We start from the raw sequence: 21,242 nt of genomic DNA on the forward strand, positions 1-21,242 counted from the left end.
AACCCCCCCCCCCCCCCCCCCCCCAATCTCTCTGATCTGCTACAACCGTATGTCCCACCATGCTCCCTGAAGTCAGTGGACCAGTTGCTCCTCGCAGTTCCAGGAACTCGTCTTTAAGTGCAGAGGTGACGGGGCCTTCTCTGTAGCAGGACCAAGACTTTGGAACGAGTTACCTCTGCTTGTCAGATAGGCCCCCTCCCTTTCTGTCTTAAAGTCCCGTTTAAAAACCTACTACTATTCGGTAGCTTTCAACACCAGATGATCTGTTTTGAACCTGTATGCTCCACACTGGTAAGTCGTCATTATCTGCATCGTTTTTATGTCTATTTCTGATTTACTTAATTTTGTATTTTGCTTTGTGTGTTACCTGTTGTTCTGTCTGTACAGCACTTTGTTTGGCCTTGTCGCTGTTTTAAGTGCTCTAATAATGGTATGGTATAGTATCTGCAGTGTCAACTATTTACCACATAAAATATAGATATTTCATCAATGTTGTTTGTCTTAACACAAGTTACTTTCGTTGAATAAGTGAAAACAAGCATCAGTCTGAAATAAACCTAAAAAACAGGAAAGATGTTTTTTGTTGTTTTGCAGCAAATATTGACAAAGTACAAGTACGTAATTTCCGCCATACCCGTCGCACTGCCCTATAAGTCGCATCAGCCCATATCTGACTAATAAAGTGGAAAAATTCATAAATGCGTCGCTTCGTCGCATACGCCGCATCTATTATGCGTCACCGCTGACAACCTGGAATTGTGCGCCGGTGTTGTGCCAAAAATTGACTGCCAAATGGTGGCCGTGGGAGCATACACAGGAGGACTTTAACTAGAAATTAACAAGATTATCACTTACAATTATTTGTTTGCTTGAAATTATAGCAAAGGTGTGTCTTAGTTGAACTTTTACTTAATAAATGCACTTTGACACGTCTTCCCATAGAGTTGATCAGGTTGTTGTCTGTGGAATGTTGGTTTGCTCTTCAATGGCTGTGAGAAGTTGCTGCAACTACTGACAAGAATTCATGTGACCAGAGTGGCCCGTCTGTGGGTCAGATTAACAAAGACTAACAAACCCCAATTGCAGGGCTATTCAACTGGCGGTCTGGGGGCCAAATCAGGCCCACGGTTGAACTCAGTTTGGCCTACCATGGGTTCATTTTTAAATAAAACTAGATTTTAAACCTTAAAATAAACTTGTTTAATGGCAGTAACTGATGGATATCCAGCTGAGCTCTTGGCTTTCAGTAACTGTGGCCCCCTGAGCAATTTAAATAGCCCTGCCCTATTATGAGGAGTAATGGGTCAATCTGCATGTGAAACTAGCTTACAGAACGCCTCAGCTTTATAACTCGAACCCCACACTCTGTTGTTTGAATTGAGAAAGCTCCTCGGATGCAAAGCAAAACGTCTTCAGCTACAGAAGTCCAGTTGTTGTTTTTTTTTTTTGTGGGGGGGGGGGGGTTTACCATGTACTGTATGACTGAGAATTTTCACAAGCATTGTCAGGAACTGGAACATGCTGTGTATTATACGCTGATCCAGAGTATTCCAAACATGCCCAATGTTCGGTGAGTATGCTGGCCATGCAAGAACTGGGAAGTTTTCAGTTTCCAGGAATTGTGTGCAGCTCCTTCCAAAATGGAGCCATGCTAGATGCTGCAACATAAGATGATGGTGGTGGATGAACGGCACAACATTGGGCCTCAGGATCATGTCATATCTCATTGTATTCAAAATGCCATCAATAAAATGTACCTGTTGTCCATAACATACACTTGCCCATACCATAACCCCACCACCAGCATGGGCCACTCAATCGATTAACAACGTTTCCATCAGCTAACTGCTCACCTACACGACACCATACATTCAGTCTGCCATCTGCCGTGTACGGTGAAAACTGGGATTCATCCATGAAAAGAATACACCTCCAATGTGCCATATGCCATAAAATGTTAACATTTTCCCACTCAAGTCAGTTATGATGACAAACTGCAGTCAGGTAGATTCCCCGATGAGGATGACAAGAATGCAGATGATCTTCCCTGAGAGAGTTTCTGACAGTTTGTGCAGAAATTCTTTAGTTATGCAAACTGATAAACTGATTGTTGCAGCAGCTGTCTGGGAGACTGGTCTCAGATGATCTTGGAGGTGAAGATGCTGTATGTGGAGGTTCTGGGCTGTTTTGGTTACACGTGGTCTGAGTTATGAGGCCAGTAGAATGTACTGCCAAATTCTCTGAAAATCCTTTGGAGATGGCTAATGGTAGAGAAATGAACATTCAATTTATGGGCAACAACTCTGGTGGGCATTCCTGTAGTCAGCATACCAATTGCACACTCCCTCAAAACTTGCGATATCTGTGGCTTTGTGCTGTGATAAAACTGCACATTTTAGAGTGGCCTTTTATTGTGGTCAGCCTAAGGCACACCTGTGCAATAATCATGCTGTCTAATCAGCATCTTGATATGGCACACCTGTGAGGCGGATAAATTATCTCAGCAAAGTGCTCACTAACACCGATTTACACAACTTTGAACATTGTTTGAGAGGTATCCTGATGCATGCTCAATAATCCAGGTAGAAAAATCTAAAAAAGTTAAGTCTGGTCCTCTGGACATTCAAAAAAGTAAAACAAAGCAAAACGACAACAAAAAAAGTCGAAACGTTTCATCTTTCATCCGAAAGACTTCTTCAGTCTGAGGTGCTGTATTCAGCTCAGTCTCTTAAATGGCACATTCTCGTAGTGGATCAACCAGTTTGCTGCTGACAACCAAAACCAGCTGCTCACATCATCAAGGAGGACCATCAGCCTAATGATGGATCGTTAGCACCCTGATGGCTGTTTGCTATTCACAGAGGGCTGAGTGATACTAGCAATAACGGCATTGTAAGAGGTGGACAGTTGAACACGCTGGCCTCCACCCCTGTTTAATGATGGACGATTTCTTTTCACTAAGATGGCCTCCTTTACTCCTCTCTCAAACCATCGTTCCTCTCTATCCAGGATGTGAACATCTTCATCCCTGAACAATTGACCGCTGGCCTGGAGATTAGTGTAGACCGCAGAGTCCTGGCCTGATGATGCTCTTTTGTGCTGGGCCATCCTTGTGGCCAGTGGCTGTTTAGTTTCCCCGATGTAAGCCTGTAAGATGCAAGATGTGTTGCCTTATTTGAGAGGGGAAAAAGCCTTTTGTGTACATAGACAAAAGTCTTGTATCTTTGAGTTCAGGTCATGAAAAATGGGAGCGAAAACAAATGTTGCATTTATATTTTTTAGTATGTACTGGTATATCTAAACCAACCACCCCATCTAAGGAAATTGTACTTTTGAGATAATATTGCTTAAAATTATAGTCTTCTCTAAATGGGGTGGCCAGTGGAGTGGCTGAACATTAATCTTTGGTGACCAAGGCCACCAGTGGCCACCCCCTGTCTCCACCATTGCACCTGATGGTGGATAAGATTATGGAGTTGTTAGATAAATAAAACTTGACTCTTCTTCTTCTACAGTGTAACTCCTACCTACTTGAATATCTTATCCATTCCAGTCGGGAAAAACACTCCTCTTGAAAAATGCAAACATTGGCGTACTGATTGCTTTTCTTTTAAATTAATTTATGGCAGGTTTTTTTTTTTTTTTTTTTCCCCACTGTGTACTATATGGTTAAGCAAACACGTGATAAAATGATCAGGTGATGTCTAAGCACCTGAGTGAATGTATTTTTGGCTGCTGACGGTTGGATGTCTCAGAATAAAGGATTTGGTGTGGCCCTGCCAGTGGATCAGCTGTAAGACTGTATTTGGAGACCAAAGCCGTCTAAGCAGTTTGACTCGGTGAAAGTAAAGTGCTCTTCAGCTCGTTATCTGATCGAGAGAGCCGGAGCCATCTTCATCGTGAAGGCAGAGATGACAAGTCTGTTTGTTTCAATTATGTGAAAATTGTACTTTGTTCATATTGATAAAACCCAACTAAATCTGCTATAGAGGTACTTAAGTGATACTAAACAAGAGCACTGAACACAAGCACTAGTGATGTAGTCTACACGATACGTGGGTATACGGAGTATACCTACTAGAAAAGCTCAAGAATTTCAGTATAACCACTTAAAAGTGCCCAATGATACATGACATATCATTAGGCATGTGTTATTGATACATTAAACGGCAGTTATATGCTTCCGTAACAATCTGTATCCAGCGCTTGTTTATTACATTTGCTTATCCAGCAAATTATTGTATAATTCTGTACTTACTACTTAATACATTAACATGTTTTGCTTTGATACTGTTTTATAAATTCTATAACATGTCTTTAATACAAAGCCAACTGTTGTACAAAGTTTGTTCATTTATTCAAATATAAACATCAGAGAAATTTGGAAATGTTCAATATGCTTAAAAATCAAAAGAAATTGACTTGCATTGTACTAACCAGTGTACTTTGGTTTCTAAGCACAGTATACCCACTACAAAAATGTAGACTACACCACTGACGAGCACTACATGACAACACAAGTTGATACAGCTGACAAATTTAGATCAGCATTTCAGAGTGTTGTTAAAAATGAAAAATAATCAAATATCAAGCAATGGAGCAACAGGAAACTGTTGAATAATAAAAATGTATGAGATTATCTGCAGGCTTGTTCAATCTTGCAAGATGGATTAGCACGCAGATAATGTGTTGAGGATGACTCTCGGCTATTACTACACCAATTTGTAGCTCAGTATCCTTGAAATTGTTGTAGCCCATATTTTTTTATTTTCTAAGGTCAGGTGGCTGTGGCACCCATCTGGAACAGAATTTACTCTGGTGAGCACAGCTAACCAAAAAGTTAGCTTTGCTAATGCTAAACCTCTAACAGATTTTTTTATTTTTTTATTTGCGGAAGCCAACACTAAACTTGTAACCTCTTAAGACGACTGTCACGGTTTGTGTCACACGTCTTCATCTCCTTCCAGCTGAAGCTGTGTCGACCAATCACGTTCTGTCACGTGTACACGTAGTAAGCCAATAGCTTCCCTACCGGACTCTTCGAGACACACCCACAATACGCAGGAACAAGCTAACCAATTTTGATAGCTGATTTAAAGTTGGTGAAACATAATTTAGTGGAAGCTAATTCCACTAACAGTTTCCAAAGTTGGCGAAAACGCTAATCCACTAAATGAAAAATTTGTTACACTATTAGCTGTTAGCGGATTAGTGGAACAATGCCCACCACTGGATTTACTTTAAACGTTAATCAGTTTTGTATATATTCACTGATTACTTTAAGAGTTTCATTCAAATCTGACCACTGGTTCATGATATTTTGCTAACACTACAAACACACACACACACACACACACACACACACACACACACACACCCCAAGCCGGATGTAAAGGCTGCCCTTTAATATTGGCAGGGTAAAAAAAATAAAAATAAAAGCAGAAAAATATAAATAATGGAAATGTTTAATCATTAAGTTTTAATGAAATGCCAACAATGTTCTGTCAGGTCATCTGGACAGTTTCTTTTTTTTTTTTTTGTGCCGAGACGTTTCACCCTCACTCCAGAAGGCTTGATGAGTCTGAGGAAACGCCAAACAAAACTGATATTCCCCCAACAGCCTACTCCACAGTGGAAACAACCAGTTATGTTGGTGCTAAGATGGTCACACGCCCTCTCCTCCAGTGCCCACCCTCTCCGTCGTCGACAATCATGTCAAACTGGTTCAAAACACCAAAGTCCATGCTCAATAATCCAGCGGTTTCCTAAGACTGATGAAACCTTCTGGATGGAGGGCGAAACGTCTTGGCACAAAGAAATTCTGAAAAAAGAAATTATCATACCATAGCTCTAATCTTCTTCCCTACTTTTCTCATGAATCAATTTTAAATCTTCCAACGAAAACTCAATCCAAGGTTGGTAAATGAAAAAAATGTAAATTCAGCACAGTCATCTATATTGTCCCAAAGTGTATTCTAATGAACCATACTGTTTTAAAATGAGCGTTCTCACAAAAAAAATGACCGGTTAGTAAAATAAATAAATTTAAACCTGTTTTTACATGATTAAAATTAACACAATCAGTCTTCTATATATCCTGATGCATGCTCAATAATCCAGGTAGAAAAAAATCTAAAAGTTAAATCTGGTCCTCTGGACATTCAAAAAAACGAAACAAAAAAAATTGTGGAAACGTTTCGTCTTTCATCTGGAAGTGTTTCGGATGAAAGACGAACAGTTTCCACAATTTTTTTTTTGTGTGTGTTTTGTCTTTTTGAATGTCCAGAGGACCAGCTTTAACTTTTTTTTAGAAGTCCTCTATATGTTTTTATCCACTTTGGTGTTTCACTTTTTATTGGCTTTACTTCCTGAAACATGCTGACATCGTTATTCCAAGCGTCTACAAAACAGGACTTTGTGTTTATTAGTGGACTTTGCTTGATGTGTTGTAGAGCTGTGCATCCTTAACTCCAGGTGTGTGTGTGTGTGATGAATTACTTTTTGTCATCTGGGCTACACTTTGCACCTCTCCCTGCTCACAGGAGATTGGCGGAGGTGGGAGTAACAGCCTCTCTGATTGGTGGATGCTGATAGTGATTTGTAAGCACTACAGAGGCTGACTCTTTGTCTTTAAATGGGGGGGGGGGTAGAGGGAGGGCGCTGATGGTGTGTGTGTGTGTGGTGGTGATGTGGTGGGGGAGTCAGCTCAGTGTGCAGAGCAGACGGTCTATTTAAAGGACACCTCTTCTTCTTGAATGATTCAACAGCAGTTTGCCCCTCCTCCACTCCTTGTCAAGATCAGCTGGACAAAGAGCTCAGCCAATGAGATTACAGCAGCAGACTGACTCGTGTGTGCGTGTGTGTGCGCATGTGTGTGCGTGTGTGTGTTTCTCTGACTGAGAAGGGAGACAAGCCTGGACAAGCGGCAGCAGAGGCTCTTCCTCAGTATTTGTTTGAAAAGAAGAATGTAGAGCAGCCACTTCTCTGTCCCCGTCTTCTCATCTGTCTCCGTCTCTCCTCTGTCCTGTCCATCCTGCTGTCGCCACACTGACAGCTGACATTGTTGCTGGAGTTCCACTTCCGTATTCTCTGAGGCTTGGCTTCTTTTTTATTTTTCTCTGGGATTCTCTGTCAATCTGGACTCGCCTCAAGGATTTACAGACGTGGGGGAATGTAACCTTCCTGAGCTACCTTTGTCTGAGGGTGTGTGTGTGTGTGTGTGTGTGTGACAAGGGTGAGTGAGGTGGCTCCAGGAAGCAACCATGAATTCCTGTTGGAAAATGAAAATCCAGGTACTCGTCCTTGTTTCTTTTGCTGCTGTTGGTGTGATCTATGCTGTGAAACCAGATTAATGTGCGTGTAAAGAAGTGGTGAAGAATATGATGACAAAACGAGAGGAGGGGGCTCATTGTTGTTTCCCGTCACTGGTTGTTATGGTGAGGCCTTTTGTCTCGGTGGTGATGGCGGCGTGCTTCTGCGACAGCAGCCAAGAGATGAAAGAGTTGGCAGGAATACATGGTTCATATTTTTTGGTGTGTTCTGACAGAATGAAGTACGTTTTTCCCTGCTGGGAGTTTTGGATTTATGTCTGTGTACTCTGAAATCATTTTGCTCATCTTTTATTTGTGTATTCTGTTCTACCTTTTGGGATGTTGGATTTTTTTTTTTTTACAGTCCAGTGTAGCATCTGCCACCTCCTCGGTCTGAAAGGTTGACCCAGTTTCCCCTGTGGATCTGCCTTTTGTTCTAGATGAGAGGGGAAGGTTGCAGGTTGGATGTAGAACTTTCTGATATCATCGTTATCAGTCTGCATGTTGTCACAGCATTTGTCAGATTACATAAAAAGAAAAATGTGCTGATTCTGTCCACAAGAACTGTTAAACTCCTTATCCGTGTTGGTGCTTGTGCAAAAAGGAGGCACGACCTCTGCTGCTCCAACTGTAAAGTGAAAGTTCAGAAATGCCCAAGACCTCATTGGCAGAACAACCAGAACTAGCTCATGTTTCTCTCGATACACAGCTTAGCGTGTCACATCATCGACTGATGAACCAAATCACAGAGCTTTGTGTCAAATCTGCAGCTGTTTGGAGGGAGGGGGTGGATTAGGGAAGTCACATGTCAGGGCAGAGCTTAGAGCTGTTCTACAAGGGAGATGGAGGGGAGAAGAGGAGACGAGAGACGAGGCTGGACAGGGATGATGCAGATGGAGTTTCTGGTGCAACTGAGAGAGTCTGGTGTCTGTTTGGGTACAAATATTTTTGCTCTTCCACATGGGTCTAATGGTCATCCACTTTTTATTTTCCATAACTGATCACAAGAGATTGATACACCTGAATTTCAGGTACCCCCTTCAAAATAAAGCCCCCTTATTGATTTATTTCATTCTAAACAGGCTTTTATAAAGCATTTTATAAAACGGTTATATACGGGGTGGTGGCGCAGAGGTTGGAGAAGATGGGCCTGTGATCGGAAGGTCGTTGGTTTGACTCCCCAGATCGACAACATCAAAATGTGGGTGGAAAAGGTGAAACACCCACACCTGCTTCCCTCATTTGCCCCACTCTGGGCCCTTGAGCAAGGCCCTTAACTCCCACCACCTGCTCCCAAATGCAAACCTTTATAAAGCATTAATAACTGCAAATAATGTCAACCTTATTAGAAAGTGGAATTGAATTTCAAGTCATTTTAGGCCAGCTTAGGTAGCCATGCCAATATACTATGTGTTGCATCCATTTTATAAGTCAGTCACCAAAAATTTGCTTGTTCATCCAAATACTGTTTATAGCCATGATTGATGTGATGAAGACTAGGCCTGTCATGATAACAAATTTTGTTGGGCGATTGCCTCAAATTATTGCGATAAATAATAATAATATTGTTTGAAATTTGACAATCATTAACTATTCAAATTATATCAAATTTAAGAAAGTGTTTAATTTGTGTTGCTTGTGATACCTTTTTTGACTACCGGATGGCAGTATAAGACTGTTTGAACCAAAGGATGGATGGTGAGGGAGCAAGCAGCATGTCTCTAAGAAAAACGGGAGGGAGGCTCCTTGACGTGACATGGGCTGTCTCTCTTCAGTTCTTAAATGGCAAATGCTCTGTGTGGTTTGAGCTCTTTAGCATAGCATTTTTCACACGGTTTAAAAAAATAAAATAAAATCAGTGAACAAGTTCTCAGTTTCTTTTTGCAGAGAAAAACTTTTTACACAAAGGCGCGGGTTTCAACTGTGAATTTTAGAGCTTCGACAAGACGGAAGTTTTTTTTCCCCTGAGGTCAGCCTGTTAGCTTCGCTTCTCAGCTTAGCTGCTTTTAACGATCCAAAAACGCGATTTTTGAGAGTTAAAATGGATTTTAAAGAGAAAGGGAGGGGTCGTTGAAGAGCACGGAGTTGATCTTTTTGTCATCCAGTGTCTTCAGTAGAAAGGGAGAGACGGGAAGAAACGATAAAGCAGATAAATGAAAATGAGATTGATAATTTTCATTTATCGTGTGATTAATTGATTTATTGTTATTGCGACAGGCCTAATGAAGACAGAATTAGGCACTTTTGAAATGTAGCTTTTAACCTAATAACAGTTAGATAACTGTATTTTTAAACAGAATTGCTTTTCTTTCGTCACAGTCTTCAATGTTGTTTTCATTGATTTGACCTTTTGCTTCTCGTTAAGGCCTCTTTGTTTCTGCCTGCCTCCGAGTGAACGATTTTATCACTTGGGAATTTATTGACAATAATGCCGCTAATTAGAAAGCACTGTGCTGAACTAATTATCTGTAGCTTGACTTTTTCACACCAGTCATAAATAATTTCCTTTGTCATACGAACAAGTAGCGCAAAGTGCTGCTAATGAGGAAATACAGCTTTATTGCATAGTTGCTAAAATAATTTCAACCGATCGTTGGCTCTTCCCTTTGTGGAACAGACCCCCTCTTTATGTTTCACTTTGCTTATATCACGCATTCCCTAAAGATTCATTTCATTTCTGTATTCTAGCTCTCATTACGGCATAATTAGACTTTGATATTACATTTGTAAAAACTCCACTCGGCCCTGCTGGAATAGATCTGCATGGTCCCCAACATGACGGTCACTGTCTCGGTTTACCATATCCTGTTTGGACACACTGATGCAATTATGCCTGAGATGAGAGAGGTGGAGGAGATGGAGGGAGGAGGTGGTGGTGGTGATGAGAAAACCACCAGCTTACATCCTGCTGGTGAACATGCCGAGATATTTTTTTTTATTCACACAGACAAAAGCTGTAGATTTGTGCAGAAACAGACCTCAGTTGTTTCTATCCTCCCCTGAAGTTCAGCTTTAACTCTGTATGATCTGGTTGTCTAATTCACACACACACACACACACATGATGTTAGCTTTCACTTTATTCTGTTTAATTCATCTCTATATATAAAAAAAAAACAATATATAATTTTTCTGACTATAAAGCGCAGTTAAAATCCTTTTAATTTTCTCGAAAATTAACAATGAGCCTTATAATCAGCTGTGCCTTATGTATTAATTCTGGTTATGCTTATTGACCTCAAATCAATTTATGTGGTTATTGTGAATGAGTTGAATAAAGTTTGACTTATCTGACTGTTTTGTTTTGTTTAATGCGCTTTATAGTCAGAAAAATATGGTAATCTTAAATAAGAAATGCCAACTAGAGGTGGATGGATGTACAACCTGTACATGAAACTCATTTTCTTCAGTTCATACAAAGCTGTGACATTATTTTGTGTGTATATTTTATAAGTCTGTGGCCAGCCAACCTCTGGATGTTGTTACTGCACATACTTTCTATTTCTCAGCTGCCCACTCGTAGTCGGACCGCATTTCCTCTTTAAGTGACCGCTGGACACTGACTGGAACAGGAAGCCTCAAAAACGGCCGACTTCCTCTCCCGACGCGTCCTCTTTGTTGTGGATGTTACGAGCCCGTGTCACTTGTGATCAGGGAGATGAAAAATGTTGCGTTTGCTCCAATGCCTCTGTGTTTGTGCGTTTGTTCGTGCCAGCTGAAACTCCCAGGCGAGCGACGCATTTGTAGTGGCACGATCGACTTTGCCGGTATTCGTTTTATTTGATTTAGTTGATTTTCTTTTTGAGTCGAAGTTTTGCAGATGGAGGGATCGAGGCGATTCATCACTGTAAACAATTATGCTGTTGACTTCTCTACATAATATATAAATAGAGAGGTGACCTAATTTTTATTTTTTTGTTGTTAAATGAAAATCAAAGTTAAAAGGATCGCTGCATGCTCAGGATATTTATTTCAGGGAATCTTTTTTTTTTTTATTTTATTTTTTTTTTTTTTTAAACACTTTCTCACACAGTTTCAACCAGTTTCTGTTTGCCTGCAGAATCACAACCTGTCATATGATTGGTTTTATATTTGAACTCCAAAGGTTGTAAAACTGAAAGAAGCAGCTGACATTGTCTGGAGGTCATTTTCATAAAGTTTTATTATGAAAACTTGCTTTACAGCTGTGCTTTATATATAAAAACATCCATGTGCGAAGGGATTCAATGCACATACGAATAATTCATCACGACAGAGATTGTTGTCATCGTTCGTGCAGTGAGTCTCAATCTGATGCATGATTTTTCTCTTACATTCCCCAGAATACAGAGAGCCCACAGCCGGGCTTCCACAGACTTCAGATATACTTTAGCTAGAAATATTCTCTTAAAACTTGAAGTGAAGATTTTAATTTACTTGTTTTATCTCCAGTATAAAACTGTGTAGAAACATAAAAATTTGCATGTATGACCATCTGTCTTCTGCTGCTCACAGCTCAAGAATCTTTTAATATAAGACTTGTAGTTTTTGCACAGCAACTGTTTGAGGCGTAATTTTCTGTTTGTCTCATTAATTGGCATTGGCTCCATTGGCAGCCTTCAAATGTTTCTTGTTCGAAATATTATTTCACTAGTGAATAGTGACCATGTTTAAGTACAAGTGCTGTATGCTGTCGAACATACAATGACGAAATTGAGTCTCTGCATTTAACCCATCACACCTGGGATACACCAGTGGGCAGTTATTCAGCACCCAGGGAACAATTAGGGATTAAGTGTCTTGCTCAGAGACATGACATGTGTGAATGGCTGGGAGTCGAGCCAAGACTTTCTGCGTGATATTGGACTTTTGGCTGATATCTGATATGCCGATATGTTAAAACTTATTTGGCCGATAACCAATACGGATATTTTTTATATACTTTGTCAGAACATAGCCCTCTTACTTAGACTTATTTGCTACAAATATTGTGTAACGGCTGTAAGAACTGGTGACATATATTCAGTAACAGCCATATGCATAACACTTTAACTTGTATTAAATGAAAAGTGTTGAATATTATTTATTAGCATTAGTCACCTCCGATGCTGCCTCACATGTGGAGGCTTATTCTAGGTTTCTAGCTGCAGCGTGGGATCCTCTGCACTCTTGTGCATGAAGGACAACCTTTTAAGTTCAAAGTTTATCCATTGTGCTGTAAGACTAATTATGCTAATGGGGCTAACACGACGTCCAAATATCTGTGATAAAACTCACCCATTTCTATCGGCTCTTAGCTTCTCAATGACGTTGGAAATGGTTTGTAACTCAGGTAAGGCTGTCGGGAAAATGTCTCTGACTGGGGATGATGTAGCGAGACTCAATTTAGTCCAAAAATCCTTGGAATCCAACATCCTCAAAAAAAAAAAAAAAAAAACTTCCACACTGCTGACATTTTGACTTCTCCCTCTCTGCAGTGATCAGATCAGGTAGACGTGCATGACATCACATTGTGCTGGCGCTGCAGGCGTTCTTGTCACTGGGTTGTCGTACAAAAACGGCACCTTTTTATATCGGTGAGTTATTTTGATGGAATGTGCAATATTTAACTTTAACTCTAATATCGGCCGATACAAATACAATGCCGATAATATCGTGAACCCTAGTCCCAGATTGGCTGCCCTGTCTCTACCCCTTCTCAGTCCCTCTCTTGGTCTTTGTATAAATCACATTTGTGTTTACAGTATGCTTTGCCATACTTTATCTGCTCTTCGTTTGTCCCTGAGCTTTATTTTCTCCTCCATGCAGATATTTGCGCAGTTTTTTGATTAGACTAGAAGTCCCTGGTTCTTGGATTTATATCCTGCAGTTTGTGGAAGTTTATCATGTTCAGTTTGGGTAAGGAAAACGCCCTGATAGGCCGATTCTAGCGGCTTAAAGTAGAGCTGCGGTTGAGCTGGACGTCAATGAACTGTGGTTATTAGCTAAACCTTTGACTTCAGTCTAAGTCTTAAGTCTGGATGAGTCCAACCACCTGCAGAGGTCTCTCAAAAGATATTTACAAAGAAAATGATGCAGGAAGAGAGTAATGGCACGCAAACAGCTGTCAATTAATTTTACTCGTTTATTTCCTTCAACAGTCACCTGATCACTGTAAGAAATCCTCCTGCCTCATTTGTTTTTCCCTTCCTCTCCTTGTCAGGATGTCAGCAATTTGTCTCGAGAGATGGAATAAAAACTAAAACTGTTTGTCTATTTTTTATTGCAACACTTTAGATGAAATGTTTTACAGCTTGCTATACAATAGAATGAAGTAGTTTCATTTAAGGATGTACGGATAAGACGCAGAAGCTGCTTTAACTGGTGTTGCTTCAGTCTTTAAGGTTGAAAATGGTATTTTTTTCTACTTTTCAGTTTGTGTCATAGGTTATATAAACTTTTAACCATTTTTTTTATGTTTATATTTTGGTCCTGCAGTGTAGGAGTGCTTCAGAGGCAGATTACAGCGAGACCCGTCTCTGTGGTGCCTTTTTTAAAGGAGGCTCGTGCAGTTTTCCATGCTCGCATCACGTTGTAATATTAATGCTGTTTACAAGCGATCGCATCGTCCCAGGCAACAGAGACGTTTGCCTCCGCATGTTGCTGGAAATGATTTTATTTTTTCCACAGCTGGACTCTTGCGTTGCACTGCAGCTCTGAAGAGCGTTAGTAGCTTGTGCACGGATAGAAAACACAAACTCTGTTGCGCTGAGTGTTTTCAATAAACATCCCATTTTCTGTCTGTGCTGAGCAGCAGAGGCAAGTCTGGGCAAGTCCCCTGTTGGATTCTGAACGATACTCTTAAGAAGTCGAAAGTTGAAATAAATGAAGGCTGATTATGTTTCAGAAGCAATCAAATAAAGAGTTTATAGGGTTGATGATATGCCGTGTTGGAACTTTACTCTGTAAAGTTCGACAAATTAACATTTATGTGGATATGTGTCACTTTGTTGCTGCTGTAAAATTACACAAAATAGACTGCATTTATTTTCCTTTATTCAGTTTTTTAGCATTTTGTGGTCTCTTAGTTGCATTTTGCAATCAAAAAACAGAGAGCCCTACTTCTACATTAAAAAAAAAAAGGTTTGGGACTCGGGGTGCACCGATTGCAGTTTTCTGGCCGATCACCGATTTTATTTTATAAGCGACACGGTCAGGTGTTATAAGGTCACAATGCACCATAAATTTTCCAATATTATTTTGTTGAAAAACATACCCTTGAACAGTATCCTAGAACAAAACAAACTTATTTTAACTGGCCATGAGGTAGTGATCTGTAATATAAATGTTCAGACAATTGTTGTTAAAAATATATATATATATATATATAAAAAAAAATCTGTAAAATCTGTTTCTCGTGCAAATATCAGCCGATTTCCCAAAATTAAGGGTGCACCGTCGGTGCACCCCTATTTGGGATGCCACATTGGTGCCACAATGCAACAAGTAGGGTCGAGAGAAAACGGTTAGAGATGCGAAGTTCACAAATGATTTGGATCTTTGGAACGGCTCTTTACAATGCATGATGGGAACAGAGTTGCAGCCAGTTGAGATCTGCTCCTAGTTTTTAGGTTTTTCTCCTTAAATGCAGATACACACTCCTCCATTTTTCCACTGAGACAACAGACTCAAGACGTGTAGCCTCATGTTTTATGATGCCCATCTCTAAAAATAATAGCTCAGGTTTAGCATAACATCTTTATTTGTCAACCGTTTAGTGTTCACAATTATCAAAATGGTGATCTTACCACCATCATCAAATAACATTTGATATGAACAGGTTTTGTTTATAAGTGAAAAGAGGGCAGTTAAATTGAGATTTGTCTTCGTAGAGCTCATGAATAAAATTTAGCATGACTCCTTCCTTTAGGCTAAGAACAGAGACATGTGGAAAAATATCTGAAAATGACCTCTTTCTTCTCTGTTTTCTGTTTTTACAAGCTTGAGTATTTGAGTCCACTTTGAACGTTGTATTAACAGTTTGCCTGCTAACAGACCCACACACTAAAGTCAAGACGGCCTTTATCAAAAATATGCATGGGGCCAGAAAATAATTGTATACAAGTCTGTTGGCTCATCATCCACTGAGAGTCCAGTCCTCACAGCATTCAGATTTCCACCTGAACTTTAGCTAGTCAGACATATTCGAACGCAAAGTGTTTGCTGCAATAAGACGGCTGCATTGTTTCATTTATTTGACCATTTGTAGTATTATCTTTGATCTGTACTTGTCGATGCTATTTGAACCTAAAAAATGTGCAAAAGTTTTAGACTCCTGTATTTATTTTGTACTGCTGGGAAACAATGAGACTTGATGTATAAATTAGAGCTGAAGTGTAAAAAGACGATAAAAAATGAATTAAATCCCTAAGAGACAGTAACATTATAACTATTAGTCATAACCAATAAAATAAGTAGTGTTAGAGTTATGGAGTCAAGATTAGTCTGTGTGTGGTCCTTACTTTGAAGGCAGTAATATTTTATTTTTCTCCTAATTGTTAAAAGGAGCCAGCCGCTCATGTTAAGCTGAAAACCTGCTCCCACTGTGCTGGTTTCTAATAACTTGTTCATGATTCTGCAGTCGCCCCATCGGGCCCAGCATGAACTCTGCATTATGTAACTGTGATTGATTACTCATAAAGGAAGCATGCATGGCTTTAATACCAATATTTAATGAAGCACAACGTCCCAGTGGCTGTTAATCCCCGACTCTTATGCAAGCCGAGGACAGCGAGTTGAAAACTGACGATCTTTAAAGCTTCGTTATGAGACTTGACAGCTCTGGAAGTGTTTTGCTTGTTTTGCTCCTCGGTCAATGATGCAAATATTGTGACACAATTTGATTTGGAGTTTGGACGAATGCGTTGTGCAATCAGCTCGTCTTTCATTCGTCTCGTGCCAGGCCGAACTTGATTTACCACCTTAAGATGCCAAACAAGTCGGGCTAAGAACTCCCGAGCTTCTGAGAAATGCAGCTCGAGTCAGTCATGATGAATCCGTCCAAAACCAAATTATATATCCACGTTCTCCCTTTCAGTAATGGGGGAGGACACTTTTTCTGAGCACACATGAAATGAATTGCCACGAATTATGAACGGGTTGGTCTTGTTTGTTTGTTTTTTGTTTTTTACTCATTGAGGCTGTTTTCATGTCTTTTTACAGAATGAAAAACCTCTGGGTCATTCAGCAAGCAGGTCCAGCAACATATCAAAGGTGAGTGAAGCAAGACACGCACAAAATTAATTTAAAAAGTCTGCCATGAAGCAAATCACCTGCTGCCTTTCAGACCAAAACGTCAAACAAAAATAATCCTGAGATATCGCAGTATTACTGCCGTTTTGGTCAAATCTTATAATGAAGATGCAGTATCGTGAGATCCTGTAAGATATGTTGGCGCTCAGACCATGAGTATGAGTCTCGGTCACTACCACACCAAGATAGATCAATATCCATAAAATCCACTGTGGTTTAGGCATTTTTTGTGTTGACTATGATTGATCAACTGTGGTGGCCATCTTAAAATGAGTAGACTCCACATGGTAATCAGTTAGATGTGCACCTATCGATTCATTTGGGGACATTTTATCAATATCCATGCAGAGGTGCAAGAGATATTTTAACAGACTGGGTTGATGTAATTAGAAAAGTCAAACAAAAAAAAAAAAAAACGGATCCCTTGCACTTGAGCTATACGTTGAGAATAACTACCCGCCAATAAAATATGTAGTGGGAAGGCTGGTCTGAACACCTTTTAGCAGGTGTATACACTAACCCTTCAAGTTATGTAATAAATGTTGACCGGCCTCAACCTAAAAACATATACATGAGTCTTTGTAACAAATATAATCCCCCTCTCTCGAAGAAAAGACAGAATCCAGTAATTTAAATACACAGTTCTGTAACGTTTATTTTCAGTTTGAATAATGACAATATGGAAAATATGAATGAATAACCAATAGTATTATTTCAAAAGGGTAAATAATATAGGTAGTCTGAAGACTTTGAGAATAGGTGTATTCAGTTTGGACTAAGGTTCTAGCTCTAACGTTAAAATTTAGGTAAGCTTTATCTCGGATTTGTGAACTAAATTATGTCTAAACAAACTCAGTTGGCACTTGTTTCATCATCTGAAGGAAGATCAGAAGGAAGAAACATCAGTTGCAGCAGGAAGTTTATCATGCAGTGTGGGCTGCACAAAGGTACAAGAGGAAGCTGTTTCTTCAGCTTTGGGGTGCCAAATAATTTAAAATCATTTAAAATAAAAATTCCATGCAGATCGTGCGACTCATAAATCAGCCAGTTGTCATGTCCAATCTTATTTTGAAAAACCGCGATAGAGCGAGTCCGCGATAAACGAACCGCGAAGTAGCGAGGGACTACTGTACTTCTAACTCATCAAATACTTGCTCAATATTTGTAAAATTTGCTGAGTTATAGTCGTTTGTTGTTCGCCAACGTTGCTTTGCTCTGACATTTTGAATCGGGTTGATTCCAGAAGTTCAGTTTTAGATTGTTTGATAAATTTTCATAAAAATTTGATCATTGGTTAGAGGTTTTTTTTTTGTTTGTTTTGTTTTTTTTTTGCCGACGCTACGGATAAACGAACACAGATACAGATGTAAGCAGAAACATTATCGCTTTCACCTTCGTTGGCTGACGATGCCCTACAACAGAAAGCAACTGATTGGCATCCTTTTATTTACAGTGAATTGCCCCGATCAGGGTCACCTCACTGATCAACCACCGTCTGTCTTCCCTTTTCTTTCTCCTCCATTGTTCCTAAAGCCAACAGCCTGCCTTGGTTTCATTCGTCACCCTCCTGAGCCTCTTAAGAAGATAAAGCATTTAATTGTACTAATAGATTTCAGGGTTATTTTGTCACCAGGGATGACCCGCAGCAGTAATGTCTGAGACACGCGCCTCTCGCTCTGTAACAGCATGGCCGTTAATGCACCCAGGTGGCAAATTTACTGATCGTTTTCAGGTTAACGGCTGCGTTTTGATATAGTGGTCTAAAAATGTTGAGTAGCTACGTTATTAAACGGGTACGATAAACACAGACTATAAACTGGATGTTCAAGATGGATTTATTGTACGCCTTTATTTTGAAATTCCAAAGTTTTTCTGCTCGGTGACATTTTATTTATTTTGATGTTTTTAAGGGATCTATGCGCCTGGTTTTAATGTTTGTCATTATCACCCACTGCCAAAAGCCAGAGGCAACACTGTTTGTGCTCGTCTGTGTGCATTAGTTTGTATCTGTCTGTTAGCAAAATATCTCATGAACCAATGATGAGATGTTAATGAAACTCTTAAAGTAACCATTAGATGTAAATTTACAACTGGTTAACTTTTAAACAAAATCTCAAATTATTGCATGAAGTTGCAGTTGTGACATAATTTGATGTTTGAAAGCGGCTGTGACTCTTCACAGCATATTATGATTTTAGTTTAAATCTCTGGCATTGAAGGGGCGATATGCGAATAATCTACAAGGAATGCTTGCTCTTTAATTACAAACAAATAGATATGTGCTGTAAGAGATTATTTTCAAAATGTACATTTATTGCAATAGTCTGAATAGTTTTGCAGTCAACACACTTAAAGTAATGCAGAATAAATACAAAAGCTTTGCAGTTTTTTTACTTAAACTAAGGATTTCCAGACTCTTTGAGGTCGATCAGCACTTTTCAAGGAGACATTATGGTCCCACCTTCACTATAGAACTTATCCAAGCAGAACCAGAAAGTGCATCTAAATGTTTACAATGGTCAGAGTTGATAATGGTTTCAGTCTGCGATGACGTTTCTGTGACTGTGCTCAGGTGGTTGTCCTGTATTGGCTCCAAAGCCGTGACCTTTGGAAGCTCATAAAAGTCCATTTAGAAAAATTGAAACTTAAGCTCGAGTTTGGTTTTAAGTCTTTTTATTTAACTGAAGCAACTGATTTTGATTTTTCAGAATTTGATGAAATCAGTAAGTTGATTGTAGAAATCTTACTTTTTGCCATTAATATAGTACAACAAATAATTGTTGTCCAATTTCCTGTTGCTGAAATTCAGCTCTGATAGTAAAAGTTGTAAAGCACGGCCCGAATTTCAAACCATCATCTTATGCAAACTGTTAAAATCTATTTTTATAAGCAAATATTTGCTAACTCATGCTGCTGCATCTCTAACCAGTAAGTCGACTTGTTCAACTTGATTTCCCGACAAACTTTAACATCATAGTTCAGTTTTTTACCTAAATAGTTGCTTGTACAAAAGATGCATAGATGCCCCTTTTTAATACGGTTAACAGTTGCCATCTGCATGAAGCTCTGTCGAGTAAAGTTGTGGTTTTTGCATCAAGAACGTCTGCCTGTTTTGTCATGCATTTGTTGCACGGTGGAACAGCGGTATAGAGGCTTCCTTTTTTGGATGTTTCAGATGTGTTCGATAAAGAAAATAGTGCTCAGATATTTTGTTTTATCACATGGGAAAAGTAGCGATAGTTGCCGTATTTTTTGGATTATAAGGGGCAATATCAATGAACGCAGCGGAAGAGGATAGATGGATGGATGGATGGAAAATTGGTTTGAGGTCAGTAAGCACAACCAGAATTAATACATAAAGCACACTGGATTATAGGGCTCACTGTTGACTTGTGTAAAAATTTAAGGATTTTAAATGCTCCTTATGTTCCGAAAAATATGGTAACGGTAAAGAGGCTTAAACTTTGTTTAAGAAATGACTGTGGATCTAAATGTATTGAGATAAATCTGCAATAATGAATGTTTTCTGCCAATTTTTTTAAATAAAAAGAGGTAGAGGATAGAAGTAACATTTTTCTACTCAACTTTCAGCTCCTATAAACACACAAGTGCTGGGAGTTTTTATTTATTTAATTCACAAATGCAAACAATCTCATTGGTTTGCATTAAGCTGACACTTTGTCATTGAATGTCCTGTGGAGAACACTGTTCATTTGGCGAGTGTGTGTTAAATGAAGTGATGGACATAAAGTATTAAGAATGCTCTTAAGTTTGACAGCTTTAATTAATGTTCTGCAGTTTTTCTGCCAGCTGCTGTTTCCTTCTCCTGCCTTAAGGGAAACTCGACTGACGGGCAGGTTCTAAATCGGTATTAATTGTTCTCTGGACGGACGAGTGAGCTGAAAGTCTCGTCTGTTTAAAGCGAGTGAGTCAGCTCGAGGAGGGAAGGGTCTCTGGATTAAATGGAAGACTCAATTTGAAACTCAGACAAGTGAGAAGCACAAACTTTTGATGGGTGCTGTCAAAAAGAACACTGCTCAACGCTGGATTATTTTGAAAGTGTGATTTATTTTCAGTAACGCGCAGTCTTTTTTTGAAAGTGAGCTCCTGTCAAGATGTTTAAAAAATAAATAAAAATCATATATATACGGTATATTTACAAGCCCCCTCGCGCTCTGCTGTTTTGGCAGGATGAGATGAAAGATTTTCACATTTCCAGCAGTGACTCAAACGCTCGTTCTGCAGAGATGATTCAAAATGTGGGTCAAGTTAATTTGTCGTTCTGTGTTGGATCACAGTAAATAACTGGAGGAATCACACTTTCTGGGAAAATCAGAGTGACTGACAAGTGACTTTGCTAAAATGTTCTGAAGTAGCTAAAACTAAGTGGTTAAAATAAATGAGCACTAGCTAAAAGCAACAGGAAGCTAGCCAACAGTAGGAAGAAGTTGGCTAAAAGTAGAAAAAGGCAAGCTAAGAAACTGAGGCTAAAGGTAACAAAAAGCTAACTGAAAGCCAAATTGAGAAAAAAAACTAGCTAAAAGTTTAAAGGAGCAAAAGACTAGCTAAAAAAATAAAAGGGCAAAATAAACATCTGACAGCGTAAAGGAGCAGAAGACCAGCTGAAGGCGTAAAGGACCAGCTGAAGGCGTAAAGGACCAGC

General features: G+C 39.4%; 1 protein-coding gene across 1 annotated transcript in view; it reads left to right on the top strand.

The window, feature by feature from the left end:
- The window catches only part of march8 (membrane-associated ring finger (C3HC4) 8), a 73,382-nt gene that overhangs the window by 27,793 nt on the left and 24,347 nt on the right, over positions 1–21,242 (top strand). Inside the window, exon 2 of the mRNA XM_037696559.1 lies at positions 16,490–16,540. Within this exon, the coding sequence (XP_037552487.1) occupies positions 16,490–16,540 (51 nt within the window). The remainder of the gene's footprint in view (positions 1–16,489; positions 16,541–21,242) is intronic.

Source organism: Nematolebias whitei, chromosome 1, assembly GCF_014905685.2.
Source record: "Nematolebias whitei isolate Nwh7 chromosome 1, NemWhi1, whole genome shotgun sequence".
NCBI lineage: Eukaryota > Metazoa > Chordata > Actinopteri > Cyprinodontiformes > Rivulidae > Nematolebias > Nematolebias whitei.